Source organism: Uloborus diversus, chromosome 8 (assembly GCF_026930045.1).
Source record: "Uloborus diversus isolate 005 chromosome 8, Udiv.v.3.1, whole genome shotgun sequence".
Classification (NCBI taxonomy): Eukaryota; Metazoa; Arthropoda; class Arachnida; order Araneae; family Uloboridae; genus Uloborus; species Uloborus diversus.
In genome coordinates this window covers 2,343,440-2,358,916 of record NC_072738.1, presented here as the reverse complement: position 1 = coordinate 2,358,916, position 15,477 = coordinate 2,343,440, and the positions used below count along the sequence as shown (strand labels likewise).

General features: G+C 37.6%; 1 protein-coding gene across 1 annotated transcript; it reads left to right on the top strand.

The window, feature by feature from the left end:
* Positions 1 to 10,563: 10,563 nt before the first annotated feature.
* Positions 10,564 to 13,774, top strand: LOC129227588 (uncharacterized). The gene has a single exon (XM_054862172.1). The coding sequence runs from the start codon at positions 12,564 to 12,566 to the stop codon at positions 13,464 to 13,466; it is 903 nt and encodes a 300-aa protein (XP_054718147.1). The 5' UTR covers positions 10,564 to 12,563; the 3' UTR covers positions 13,467 to 13,774.
* The last annotated feature ends 1,703 nt before the right edge of the window (positions 13,775 to 15,477 follow it).

Sequence of the window (15,477 nt, the reverse complement as noted above, 5' to 3'; positions counted from 1 at the left end):
CTTCTGGACAGGAGGGTTATTCAGGGGGTGCTCACCCCCCTACGAGCATGGGCGCACCCCCTTTAATATCGCAAAAACCCTCCCCCCCCCCACAAAAAAAAGTGAAAATTACCCCTTAAAACAACCTTCTAAAAATTTCAATGTCGCAGTCTGCGCCATGACCTCTTCTTGGTGGGCACCCCTGGGGTTATCACTTATCAATATGATCCTGTACAGTAACATCAACGGTTACTGTTATAAATCCAGTGAATATAAAGTGGTCCGAAACGCTAACTACAATCAAACGAAAACAAAAGGAAGGAAAAATTATTTGTTAACAAACATAAGATGGCAACAGTTAAAAATTTTAAATCATTGAGATAATATTTCCGATCATTTCCATACAATTAAAATCACGAGAAATACGCAGACGACAATCTATTACGATTTATCTTTCTTATTGTTGCATTAATAAAGCTATTTTTATTCGGAAAAAAAAAATAAAAAATCAACACCTCTTAGAGCGACTGTCGTCAAAATTGAACCAAAGCCTGTTTACATATGGATTCACATTTATTCCAAATTTCAACCAGAACGTAGCATTACTTCTTGAGATAGGGCACTCACAATGGAAAAAAAGAACGGGTGATTGCGCTTCCCCCTTTTTAGCTGTTGACACCAAAATAAAATCAGCTCTTATACCCACTAAGGGCTACTTGCCGATAAATTTTTTCTTTCATTCCGTTCATTATTTCTTGAGATATAGCAGTCACAATTGACGACAAAAAACGTTCTATAGCTCAACCCCCGTTTGAGCTATTGACACCAAAATTGAATCAGCACCTGTTCCTGTTAATGGCAACATATGGACCAAATTTTGTTTGATTCCGCCAGTTACTTCCTGCGGAATAGCAAGCACGCGTAACTCAAAAAACGTCCCATTGCTCCACCCCCCTTGGAGGAATTCGCGCCAAAAACCAATGGGCACAAGTTCACATAGGGGCACATATGTGTACCAAATTTCGTTCGATTTCATGCGGTAGTTTTTGCTGTAGAGCGGCCACAAAAAACTGGTCACACACAGACGTGACATACACACACACACACAGACAGACAGACATTTTCCAAAAATAGTCGAAATGGACTGAGCACACCTCAAAACGTTCGAATCCGTCAAAATTCGAAATTCGAAAATTTGCACGAATCCAATACTTTCTTCTATATATTGATATAGAAGAAAGTAACAAATATGTTTCGAAAACAGGCTGCAGACTTTTAACGGATAGCTGACATCATATCACAGCACACGTAACAAACTTAACTTCATCGGATGAACCACTTGACATGCTAATAAAGTCCCTTATAGTTACGATAACTTTACAGTATCCCCCCCCCCCCTACTTGCAATGGTGTCTGGAGCTGTCATTCATACTATGCATTTACACATTTTGACGTGTCCAAGACGTCATTAGGGAGAGGTTTTTTAGCTAGAAAAAGCAGGTACAGCGGTTGGGCAACTGGGGTTGAAATAAATGCTGTATTTTTTCTGTTAAAAACTGTTTTAGTAATCTACTTTCTTTTATATCCTTAGTAGTCTGCTTAGAGAGTAAAACTAGCAAATCTTTACTAATAATAAAGCTGAAAGCCTGTGTGTTTGGATCTCTGTTACTCGCATAGCGTCTAGACCGTTCGTCCGATTTTCATAAAATTTGGGTCAAAATTAGTTCATAGCATAGAAGTGAGCACCTCGAAGCGATTTTTCAAAAACTCGATTTCGTTCTTTTTCTATTCCAATTTTAAGAACATAAAATGGACGATTAAATTATCATAATGTGGACGAGTAAATTATCATAACGTGGACAAGCAAATTACCATAACATGGGTGAGCAAATTGGCGAGATATTCCTTATTAAAGTATTTGTAAATATACAGGCGAACTAAATAACCTGTTCAATTTTCTACTACGTGCAAAGCCGTGCGGGTACCCGCTAGTTAACAGTAACTCTGACGTCAACCAAAACAATATTCTTGATTGTTCAAAACCGATTTGTTGCCTTTTCCCTACAATGCTCATACCTATTTACTTGCTCTGACATCTTCATGGTTTTGCCCACGTTCACAACAGTCTATATTTTCATTGGGTTTTACCGTTTCGAGAAACCAAGGGAAAACATCACTCACCGGCTAGTGGTCGAGTTTCGTGACAACAATCCGCCCGCATTCGCTCTCAGGTGTCACCAACACTTATGCCCTCCGAAAACGAAATCTTTCCGCCCGAGTGGTCGTCTTGCTCCAGAGGTAACCTTCGAGATCAGATAATCCCAAATGATCATTCCCTCATTATGACGTAGGGAAGGGACGACAGTGGAATACAGGAAAGTTATATCATGGGTCACGTTATGTAGCTGCAGAACTGAAGACATGTCTTTTCCTTAGAATTATAAATTATTCTGTGTTGCGAACGATAATCGATGGTTTTCATATCAGTATGCAATTCGCCAATTTGTACGTGGCGAGAGATATACGTTCTTGGTTTAACACCACAACTGATGAGCAATTATATCAGAGCACCCGCTTTCACTTCAAAAGGAAGTTCCGTCAAATGATGTAACCCAGTTTTGACTTCTTGACCTTTTTTTTTTTGGACAGTCTTACAGTAAGAAAATTTGTCTATACTTAAAACAGAGTATTAATTTCACTGATTTTTAAAATTCTTAAAAGTTGTAAGACCATGGCTTATTGAGCTTCATTTTGACCTTATAAGGCATTGGAAGCGATCAAAAAATTCACTATAACTTGTAAGCAAATATCGACCAACCTCATTTTTAACAGGGATGCCCATCCCCCTACAAGAGCAAGCTCCCCTCCCCTTTCAAAGAATTTCAATCGTGCAGTCTGCGCCATGACGCCCCCCCCCCCCCTCTCCCAGATGGGCACCTCTGTTTTAAAGTATTGGTGCGGCAAAATGAAGATGCTCAAAGACACCAAGCTGTGTGTCTTTTAGTACAGTGTGCATAAAATATTTTTCCCATCGCGCACCCATTTTAAGAATAATTAATTAAAAATTACTTATTGTATGGCGGGGTTTTTTTTTTATTTTACAGATATCTCTATAATGTTTTCTATCACCTAGGGGTAATGTAACTATGTTTATAGGAGAATGAGCGAGTTTCATTTGAGAAATGTTATTTGTTGTATCAATAGCTATCCGGGCAACGGCTGCTAATAAGCTAGTAGGGGAAAGAAGCTGCATCGAATGTGTCAGAATTAAAATGGTGAGCTTTCTTTAATTTTTCAATGTTGTGTAAGTTTGCTGCTCCTCTTCAGTGCCCTATTACAATCACTATTAATCCGAAGGTGACGGAAATAATGCTTCATCTTGTCTTTACCAAACGCGCAGACTTGCTACAATAAATTTCCAATAATCATCAGTGGAAATATTTACAATGGTGGTAAAAAAAATTGCATCACCAGCGCCGCAAAGTAGAGGAATATCATCCCGACTGCATTCAACACACAGTCAAGCATCCCGTATTCCAGATGATTTGGAGATGTATTTCTAATCAAGGAGCTGGTGGGCTTCGCTTTGTGCAAGGAACAGTAAACGCTCAGGTGTATATTGGCATTTTGGAGGGATAATGCTTCCTACTATCCGGGATCACTTTACTTCAGTTCCAAACGTCATTTTCCAGGATGATTCTGCTCTGTGCCATAGGGCAAAACTGGTTAGTAACAATTTAAAAACCTTTATCCTGCCATTAGACTTAAATTGACATGGGGTTAAGTAATTTTTTTTCTCTAAACTCACACGCAGGTTCAGAAATGGAAAAATGAGCATGGGGTCAACAGTTTGCTTTGGCCCGGAAACAGCCCCGATCTACGTAAACAATGATCGGATTCCTGCTGTGAAACGTTTATTTCATAAGTTTTGCGGAATTTCACATACATTCATCGTTAATAGGTCGACTAAAACTTCTCACATGATTCCATTGCTGTGAAAATGCGAGGGTGATGCAATTTTTTTACCAGCACTGTCGTACGTCCATCAGAGATCTTTGGATTATTCTGTGTCAATGAAAGTTTTTTTTCCCACGTAATTACCGTTAAAATCTAAGATTTGCTCAAGGAGGCGCTTGTTAGTAACAAATTTCCCTCCAAACAAGTATGCGGCAACAAAAAAAAATTTTTTAGAAGCTTTTAAACTGATAACTTTATTAGAAGAAAATCTGGATTTTTTGAAAAGTTTGAACAGTTTTAAATGTCTACAATCCATAATTATTTGCATGCTGAAGTCTAGCCTTGAAATAAATTTGTTGACTTATTAACAATTACCTTTATTATTACAATCATTCATTTTCGTTTTTGGCAACGATTAAAAAGCTTGTTCCATAAACTACGAACCAACTAACCCAAACTGACAGTTCAAACGATTTTAATAAAAGCTTTTAACAGAGGAACCGATGTTGTCCAAGTTCACCTTTCTGTATGAGCTTGCTGTTGTGTAGAGCACGTGTCGATTGCATATCCTTTTTCCTCTATTTTCATCGCTCGAAATTAAAATTCATTGTCAGCCCTGTCTTTCTAGAACTTGTAAACATGTGTGACGCAAGTAGCTCTCCTCTTCACGCTCTGTTGATTCGATTGATAAAAATAAAATTGAGAAATGAGGAATTCATTCATTTTACGTTTGGCTAAATTTAGACTGTGCAATCTCGAAGGGTTATCCGGCGATATTAAAGGGCAGAAAATTTAGACGCGGGAAAGTTGTTTAGACAGCTGAACCTCGAAGTCGAAAACAAAATAGTAGCAGTACACGCAAATGCGACCAAGTTCTCACGATATGTGAGATAGTGTAGACTTGATTTGAAATAACATGTTAAGGTCAACTGGTCCAGATTATTTTGATTAGCTGCTGTTTTTCAAAAATATCGGACACAGAAAAAAAAAATTAATTTGAATTTTGTCATCTTGAATTTAAATTATGTTTTTCGCAATCACGAGTGGCTGTGTATATGTAGGCGTGTGTTTTTGTGTGTGGCGGGTATGTGTGTTTGTGCGTAGGCATGTGTGTTTGTGTCTGTGTGCAGGCATAAGTGTGTGGGTAGTTGTGTGTATGAATGTGTGTGCGTGGGGGCGGGGTATGTGTATGTGTGTGTAGGAAAATGTGTTTGTGTCTGTGTGCAGGCATGAGTGTGTGGGTAGTTGTTTGTATGTGAGTGTGTAGGTGTGTGTGTAGGTGTATGTATGTGTGTGTAGGTGTATATGTGTATAGGTGCGTGTATGTATGTGTGTGTAGGTGTATATGTGTATAGGTGCGTGTATGTATGTGTGTGTAGGTGTATATGTGTATAGGTGCGTGTATGTATGTGTGTGTAGGTGTATATGTGTATGTATGCGTGTGTGTGTAGGATATGGACACAACCTGGAGACGGTTTTCGCTAGAGGTGCAGCATCGTGAGGAGCCGGTCGAAGGTGATGCTGCGGAGGGTGGCGGAGGGAAAATAAAATCATAGGAACGCCAAAAACAGTCAAGTGAGAACAATAAGCAATCGTGATTGCCCAAAAAAACAGCATCATGTAAGGTTTTCTTTTTTTTCGGCAAAATTCAGAAAATCAATACTTTCAACTTTTTACCGGTTGAACAGAATTACTGAAGCTAACTTTTAAGACCATTAGCCACCGTTATAACTATTTTCATAATAGGTAACTTTTGTAACATTTTTAAACTTCAGTATTTAAGAGGGGTTTTTTTTTTCTTTCTTTTTGGGCTTCCTACTTTTCTCTTTTGTTCGTCACTTGGGAAATAATAAGCAAATAGATTTAAAGTTTTGATCTTAAACCTGCCACTGATTTCTTCGTCATTTCTTAATTAAGGTCAAGGCTTGCTTAAGTGGTTTTAGCTGAAACTTGCTGATTGATAACCTTTTTGTGATACAATTTTCTTAGCAAACATTTTCAAGCCATCAGAAAATATCAAGTAGTACCTCTCTTACCCGTAACAGTACAAATCTTTTCAACAGCACTAATTTTGCAATTCAGAATGCCTTCTGCAAAAAACCAACAAAATAATAATTTTAAAGCACATCTTAAAATCTAAACATTGGATATACGCATATGTGTGTATGTGTAAAATGATTTTGAAGCATATGTCACCAACACCCGCCAACTACTGCGATAACGATCTTTTAATTATTCATCATTAGAATTATTCATTTATAAATCATCTCGTTTTTACACATTCTATAAAATGACACACATCATTTTAAGCCTTTTAAAAATTCTATTTCGTGAAAATATTCCTTTTCTTTGAGATTATTGGAAAGGAGTTATGAGTTCTGCACACCGATTTTACAGCAGGTGGAGTACAGAAACAGAAAATGAAACAGCTTACCGATCCCCAGTTCGATCTTGAGTTGTTAAGTCCAAGATCGTTGCTCAGAGGTGGAAAAAAATGATCAAAAAAATCAAAATCAATTTCGCTCGGGGATCGATGCAATAAAATACGTATTTTCGTATACCGGAATCAGATTCCTTTTGAGGCTTTGAATCTCAAATGAAAATGATGTTGTCAGTTCCTTTTGAGATGCCCTCAAAGGAATGGTGAGCATCAACTGCAAAAGCAATGAAAGTATCAATTTCTTTTTCGAGTCAAATGAAATTGATATTCTCAGTTCTTTTTGAGATGACCTCAAAGGAATGGTGAGCATCAATTGCAAAAGAATTGAAGCATCAATTTCTTTTGAAGGTCAAAAGAAATTGATGTTCTCAACTCCTTTTGCAATAGCCTCAAAGGAATTGAGAGCATGGATTGCAAAAGATTTGAGAACATCGATTTCTTTTGCATTACAAAGGAACTTGATGCTTTCAACTCCTTTTTTGCAATGTTCCAGAGGCTAAAGAACACAGCAGTAGAGAACCGAGACTGTAATTTACTTATGCCTTTGCTTCTGATCCCCCCCCCCCCTTTGTCTTTTCATGAGAGCTACGAAACCTGTTCCAAATTTAAATTGAATACGATTTTTTAAATAAATAAATTTTGAAAAACGGTTTTTATTGTTATTTTCCTATGCATAGTAACACATTGCGAACTCAAAATTTCCAGCTCATTGATTGCAACGTGATTTTGAATTGATTATCGAGGTGACGCATTTACTTTTTCCCTTGAATATTGAAGATAATTGTTCTTTTTCACTGCTCAACTGATTTTGGTGCACATTAAAAAGCAAAATTTCATTACTAGTTCAAATATCCAAGTCCTTGTTTATGATCGTCTGCAGAATTTTCGAATTCGTAGCACATCCTCGTTGGTTTGAATGAATGTCAATATCATTTTTGATCTGCTTGGTTTTAGGAGTGCAGATAGACAGAGCCATTGATTTTAAGCCATATTGACAATCATAGTAAGCTAACATACACTACCTGGCCATTCGTCACCGGATACACCTCGAATAGGATAATGGTGTGGTCGTGTTTTTCGTGATATGGGCTTGGTCTACTTGTTGCAGTGGATGGAATCATGAATGCCGAGCGGTACCAAGCAGTTCTGGACAACCACGCGTTACCTACCTTGTGGCAATACTTCGGAAATGGCCCTTTTCTCTTTAAACAGGACAATGCACCTTACCATAGGGCACGTGTTATTATTACCTGGTTCGAAAACATGGATGTTCAGAAACGTGATTGGCCTGCCCAGAGTCCAGACCTGAACCCCATCGAGCATCTTTGGGATGTGTTGGAGCGGCGGCTGAGAGCCAGATCAACTCGGCCCCGAAATAAGACTGAGCTCTACGCCATGTTGAAGGAGGAATGGAGCCTGATTCCTGTTGCAACATATTGTCACTTGGTGGAAAGTCTTCTTCAAAGAGTTGCAGCTGTCATTGCAGCAAATGGTGACCCTACACGCTATTGATGTTGTGTGAGCCCGCTTTACGTGACTTGTATGAAGTGTCCGGTGACGAATGGCAAGGTAGTGTATGTATATGCATGCAGGTGGGATGCATGACCTAACTCTTCTCCCTGAGAACAAAATTCTGACTGGCGCTAATGTATGCATAAAAGCCGTTCTGATGCCTCCTCCTAAAGGGAAAAAGTTTGTTTGCGTTAGTGATAGATAAATTTGACCACGACTAGTTGTAATATTGCTTCGATTAAATAAGTAATAAATAATGTTAAATCAGAAAAAAGTCTAATAAATATTCTCCATTTGAAAAAGATCTCGTTTCTATTTAGTGACTCAATGTCTAAGCTTATGAAAGTTCTATTATTCTTGTATATTATTAAAAAGAAAGAAAATCACGCAATCATCCCTAAAAAACCATGTGTGATTGCTTCTCAACGTCTAGAAGTTTAACATATTTGGACGAAAAATTAGTTCCTCATAAAATAGAAACTAACATGCGTAATGTGTGAAATACACCTCCAGCTCAGTCATTTCCAGCCGAGGACTGCAGTTTCGTGCTTATTAGCACTCATCAACCCGGCATAGGAAAGTGACTGAGCTGGAGATGGAAGACCTCTTAAGGAAGCCAAGAGTGCCAAACAAACTGGTAGCTGATATAGAATTAGCGCAAACCAGACGAGTGACCGAAACAATGGTTCGGTTCAACTCGAATTTTGAAGGCAAGGCATGGTATATTCAGTAAATTACCGCCCAATTAGCCAGGGCTAAAGCAGAAATACGTGAAATACACCGCCAGCTCAGTCATTTCCAGCCGAGGACTGCAGTTTCGTGCTTATTAGCACTCATCAACCCGGCATAGGAAAGTGACTGAGCTGGAGATGGAAGACCTCTTAAGGAAGCCAAGAGTGCCAAACAAACTGGTAGCTGATATAGAATTAGCGCAAACCAGACGAGTGACCGAAACAATGGTTCGGTTCAACTCGAATTTTGAAGGCAAGGCATGGTATATTCAGTAAATTACCGCCCAATTAGCCAGGGCTAAAGCAGAAATACGTGAAATACACCGCCAGCTCAGTCATTTCCAGCCGAGGACTGCAGTTTCGTGCTTATTAGCACTCATCAGCCCGGCATAGGAAAGTGACTGAGCTGGAGATGGAAAACCTCTTAAGGAAGCCAAGAGTGCGAAACAATCTCCAGCTCAGTCACTTTCCTATGCCGGGCTGATGAGTGCTAATAAGCACGAAACTGCAGTCCTCGGCTGGAAATGACTGAGCTGGCGGTGTATTTCACGTATTTCTGCTTTAGCCCTGGCTAATTGGGCGGTAATTTACTGAATATGCATAATGTGTTTGAACAGAAACAGCGTTGGTTTGGTCTTTAGTGGTGTATATACCAAGAGGTTCTAAAACCTACGGCCTTCTTGTTCCTTGAGAGGATTCACTTGTAATCCAGTAGTAGCCGCATTTTATTTTTGCTTTGGGGCTCATGAATTTGTCCAACTGGTTTAATTGTGATGTGATGATAGTTTTCTAGTGTTATTATTGAATTTGTCTGATGATATTTACAGCAGCTTTTATTGTGCTTAAATGAAAGTGATACATGCAGAACAGTATTCCTTATGATTCTGCTCGTGCGGGAGGTCTTCAATCCAGCTGCCGGATTCCATGTGGTGTTTCAGTATGAAGAAGGTTCTCCACATCGGTAGAAACGAATTTTAAGTTTTTTTATGAAAAATGAGGTCCCCCCCCCCCCCAGTTAGTGTCATAGATCATGATTCGTCTTGGTCGTTTATGGTTGGCGTTTCTCCTGAAGTTTCTTACGCCTTATCAGAGCACAAAGGAATTTCGACCAAACGAATGAAAACCAATGGCAGGCAAATCAATTCGACAATATCATCAAATCTGAGATTGACACTCGATCAAAGATTCGAATCGAAATCCATACGGTACAGACCCCTTGGAATCCATTTATGCTCTGAGGAAGACTGAGACACGTGAGTCGTGAATAATGTACGCCTGCCACAACCCGGAAAATAGTCAGATATTCAATTTTGTTGTTTCTTTCTTTTTACTAATACAGTAAATTTTCAATTCAGATTCTTTATGTTGGGTGAGAATTAAATTTCTGACCGTCACCTGTTTCTTTCTTTTTTTTTTTTTTTCTGAACAAGTCACGAAGTCACTCTTTTTTTTTTTTTTTTCATGTCCTCACTTAGTTTATGGAGTGATAATTTCTCAAGTCAAACAGTTAAAGACATATTTATTTTTCAGTCATGCACACGATAACATGTCCTCTTAATGTATTTCAATTGTATCACCTGAAAGTCATTTTAAATACATTTTTTAAGAACTTCGTACCAAGCATATTAATTTTGTCGAAATCTTTTCAAGGTTAAAATGCCTCCGCTTTTTCCTGCTCTGGTTGAAAAAGCAAATTAAAGAAATGCGAACACTCATATCTCTATTTTCTTTCCTTTCACTATCAATCCGGATATAAACGTGTATCCGTTTCCCTTCATCAACATTCCACGGATGGAAAGAAGGATCGACCAGAAAACCGGACAGCATCGTTTATCGTTCTCACTTTGTGGTCCAGTTGGGTACCCCATCGGTCTCCTTCAAGGTCAAGCATTCGTTTCCATGTCTTCAAGGACTGATGTTTCATTGCGATTCCTTCTGTTCCAGAGATCGTAGACTGGATGCCCCGACCTGCCTTCAGGCTTGAATATCTATTTTAAAGACAGCTTTACGAAGTCTGATTTAAATTTCATGCACAAACTCTGACGTCTGTTTGAGGTTCAAGTTTTCCAGTGCAAAACATGCTTCAGGGTTATTATAATTTTTGCAAGAATCTACGAGCTGCTAGAGTTAGAAAAATAACAGCGTAATCTGCTCTGTTAATTTTCAGCCCAAGGACTGTCAACAGTGCAACGAGTTCTCTTCTGTGGACTAAGTTGCGTCAGTCACGTCTTTTGCACGTGGGATAAATGTCTCTAAAGATCCTAAGTGTCGATTGATCGTTGTTGATATTTCATCATAAAAATCGCCAACTTTACAAAAATCGACACTTATCTCAAGGAAATATTAAGTGACAGGATACAAGCTAAATTTTAGCAATCAGTTTCTCTCAACTATTACTGTGATTTATACATGTATATAGTTCATTGCCTGTGACATATTTTCCGGTTAAATTTTAGACTCATGTAAAACAGAATGCCTGCCGTGCTTTGACGGAAATTTACGGCGAAATGAACTTCGACCAATCTTCAAGTGCTCAAATTAGTGAAATTTACGAAAAAGGATTTGCTCAGTTTTGGAACTTTGTCCCCTTAAGCTTTTATTCAAAGGGTTGTCGTCAGTGAATCCAGTTTTTGACCCAAAAAGCAAGGTATTTTCACTAATCCTTCTGTTGAAGACGCGTCACTTAGCGATCAACATCCATATATCATACACCGCTTGAAAAATTCGGAGTCAGAAATTTAGCTTGCTGTGTCAACGCTGAACTTTTTAAGCTGATGTAGAAGTTCTTTCACCGATCATTCTGTCGAAGAACTGTCATCTGGTAAATCAAGTATATCATACTGTGTTCCATTTGAAAAGTTCAGAAACATCTATTAGTGTCACTACATTCACATTATACTTTCAGGACTGATAACTAGTCGAAGGTACTTTTACAAATCTTACTGTTGAAGAACTATCATTCGTGAAATCAAATATCATATTATATTCAATTTGAAAAATTCAGAATCATCCATTAAATTCACTTCATTCACGTTAAACATTTATAACTGATGTCACGTTAAGCATTTGGAACGAACATCGTCAAGGGTGCAAACATTCTAGCGACAAAACTTTTTCAAATGTGTGCAAAACTCATTACTTGAAATTATTTTTATCTTTCTGATGCAAAAGCTGTCAATTATTGTCACAAATGATTGATTTAAACACTTGCACCATCATCCAGTACAAGCACTATCAATTATGCATCTCAAGCAATAAACTTTTAAAGAAGAAACATCAGTGAAAATTCTCCATAAACTTCTTGTCTTCAACTTTTTGGACCAAAGTTGAAAAGTTCCTGCAAACATCTGACCTCTTATTAGCCATTAAAGTCCCTAAATTCTTCGCTGAGGTAATAATTGATCATTAAGCTATTATTCATTATTAGACTCATATATATTTTTTGGTAATGATAATAATGCTGTCCATGTCTGTTTATTAGTCAAAAATTGTATATTCTCCTTCCCGTCATAGTGTTCTTCACTGAGTAGCAGTTTCCAACTTCAACTTCGTATTCTAATATTATTTTTTAATTTATAATTGTGTGCACGATTTAGAGGTTCTTCCAAACATATTAAAGAAGCTTATCGATCTGTTTCTTTCAAATAATCAAGTGATTTCATACACTGATTGGGTATCAATCAAAAAATAGATCCAAGTGCCAAATCGAAATTATTTTGGAAATTCAGAAATGCGTACAGAGTATATTGAATGATGTTGCGTTGAAATTCAAGATTTAATAAAGGTGCGTACGCTGCAAAAAATTAGAAAGCAAACATTTAACCGTAACTTTTCATAATAAAACTTTGACTGCAAACCAGTAATTCAGTTTCATGTTAAATGGTGTTTATAAAAAACCATTTCTTCAAATTCTAACAGCTGAGAGACATTTAATTCTTTGAAATATGATTTCTCTTGCATTTGAAATTAAACTATGTTTCTGGTCGGTGATATTGCTCATTCTTATTTTGCCTTATACGATATCAGAGCATCGTAAACTCATCCCAAAATGCTCCAACTCCTGTCTAAATCCAGATAGCGTTAGACCATTGAATTGCTTCTGTGACATTAAATGTTCCATGATCTACAATGACTGCTGCTTGGATGCACCGTACAGAATGTTCAGAGTTAACAACAAGCGATGGCACAACAACCACTGCTTGTTTGTCCACGGGGAAAACAAGCACTTCTGGATGGTGGACACCTGTAAGGATACCTGGTCGGGACACGAGTATATACGTGAGAAGTGCGAAAATCATGACGCCTTCAGCAACGACATCATGACTGCCATCCCAGTGACGAGTCCATCAGAAGCTGTGACGTACAGAAACTATTACTGTACTCTGTGCAATGAAGAAGATGCCGAAAACCTATTGGAATGGCGGGTGAAGGCTCTGTGCAGGAATGAGTCCATCACTGAAGCAGATGTTCAACAAAACTTGACCTTCGTCGAAGATAGGCAACAATGGGGTGTGTGGAAGAATGGTGATCTCGAATTCCACGATTGTTTCTTATTGTTCCAAAGGCCTCCAGGTATCGATGATGGCATCAGGGAATGTGTTTCAGGAATGGTATCTACTTGCCCCTCTTCGTGGAAAAATATTGTGGTACGCAGAAAATGCAAGTCATACGTAGATCCCATAAAGTTTCCTGATAGTCCTGTGTACAGAAATATCGACTGTGCTGTTTGCCACAACAAAACGAAAGAAGATTTCAGGTGTGTCCACGATGTCACCAAAGGTTCCAGTGCTGTTATGTTGGACAGAGCGTTTTTAGTAGATTTGAGTGCTACTGGACAGTGGCTGTGATTGACAGTAGAAGAAATTAGGTTTTTCCATGATGTCCTAAAACGTTTGTTACTTTAAGCAGTGGTGTTACCAAATATTGTATTAATGTCAGTGTAAAGTGGATCGAGTAAACTTTTGACTAAGCAACTTTTGTCATTCTGGTGATTAATTCACGAAAATATTCCTTTGGCAAAGCAATAAAACTATTATTTGGCAACAATTATGCACACATTCAGTGATGCGATTTAGCAGGTACGCATCTACCAGTTTGCAAAGATCTGCTCACCGGTTGTAAAAAATGCACAAATGATTTGAAATGGCATGTAGTTAAACTCAATAGTTTTAAATGCGGCATTTAATTTCCATAACATTAAAGAAAAAAAGCTTTTCGTACTTTGGTTTGCATTTTACTTCGTTATCAAGCACGTCAGCAACTTTTTAATGCAATTTTTGAATAATTTCGACTATGATTTTTTTAATATTTTTTACACAATTATTTCTTGTGGCTTAAAGTATGAAATATCGCTTCCCTTCGAAAATGGTCTTTTACATCCAATATGGAATCCTTCTTTTTAGTTGAAAACAGAAAATTAAAAAAAAAAGTTATAATGAATTAAAATTCATGCTCTGCCTATACAGATATACTTCACTAATTGATCATATACATGTCAGAAATCATGTCAACATGTTTCGTATTTTATCGAAACCATGTCATTCGAGACTTTTTTATAAACAGTTTTTTTACTTATTTTTTAAACCAATTCATCATGTACGTGTCAGAACTCATGTTAATATGTTTCGTGTTATATCGAAACCGTGTTGTACGAAACTTTGAAATAATGTGAATCAAGGAATGTGTACCATGTTATATCGAAACCAAGTCTTATGGTGCAAATTTTATAATAGCAGAAATTTCGACTCAACAGAACATACAAACAGGGGCGTGCACAGAAATTTTAGGGCCCATCAAAAAAGACTTTTCCGGGCCCTCCTCTCTATTGTTTACCCCTATATTTCACCCCTAGTTTTAAAAATATTGGACCTTATTCAGGCTCGGGCCCGGGTCAACAGGTGTCCCTTCTCTCCCCCTCCCCTTGTGCTCACCCCTGCATACAAACGAAAACAAGCAACCAGAACATGTAACGGCCCACTGATCAAAAATTAAGAGTTGTTATAAACGATATAACTTAATTATTTTACATACCTCAAATTAAAACTGTTATGCACAAGTAAAACCTTTATCAACTTCCTTTACAAAGCAAAAAAGCGCATTCTATCAGAATAAAAAAAAAAAAAATCTAAGTTTTTCCATTTCAAAAAAGTTCGTCTGATCAACAATACCGAAACAAATTATAAAATAAGTAAATAAGAATTATTCCATTCATTTTATTTTATACTAGTGGTACCCGCACGGCTTTGCCCGTAATAGAAAATTAAAAGGTCTTTTGGTTCGCCTGTATATTTAAAAATAATGTATGGTAAATTTTCTCGCCAATTGGCTTGTACCCATGTTACGGTTCCACGTTATGATAATTTCGTAATTTACTCGTCTTTCTTGTAACATTTTTGTTCTTAAAATTGGATTGGAAAAGAACCACATCGAAATTTCGAAAAATCGCTTCGAGGTGCACACCCTTATGCTACAAACTAACTTTGAGCCAAATTTCATGAAAATCGGCCGAACGGTCTAGGCGCTGTACGCGTCACAGAGATCCTGACAGACAGAGGGTCATTCAGCTTTATTATTAGTAAAGATTTTGTTTCAAACTACATTTTTTTATTAATCGTTTGCCAAATTTATCTTATGTTTAATCTTAATGTTATTTTCTTACAATGCATTGGAAACAATAATTTTGATCATCTTTTTGTTTTTAGAGCACTGATGAGAAAAATAAATTATTTAAAAGTTAGTACGGGGGAAACCACACAAACATTCGAGCGAAAAACGGCAAAATGTTCGCAAAAGTTTCATAAAAACAAAGTAAACATTTATTAGTTACTAGCAAAAATACCCGGCGTTGCCTGGGTCAGT

Coding starts and splice junctions, on each gene's coding strand:
- LOC129227588 (XM_054862172.1), top strand. CDS start 12,564: ATGATTTCTCTTGCATTTGAAATTAAACTATGTTTCTGGTCGGTGATA.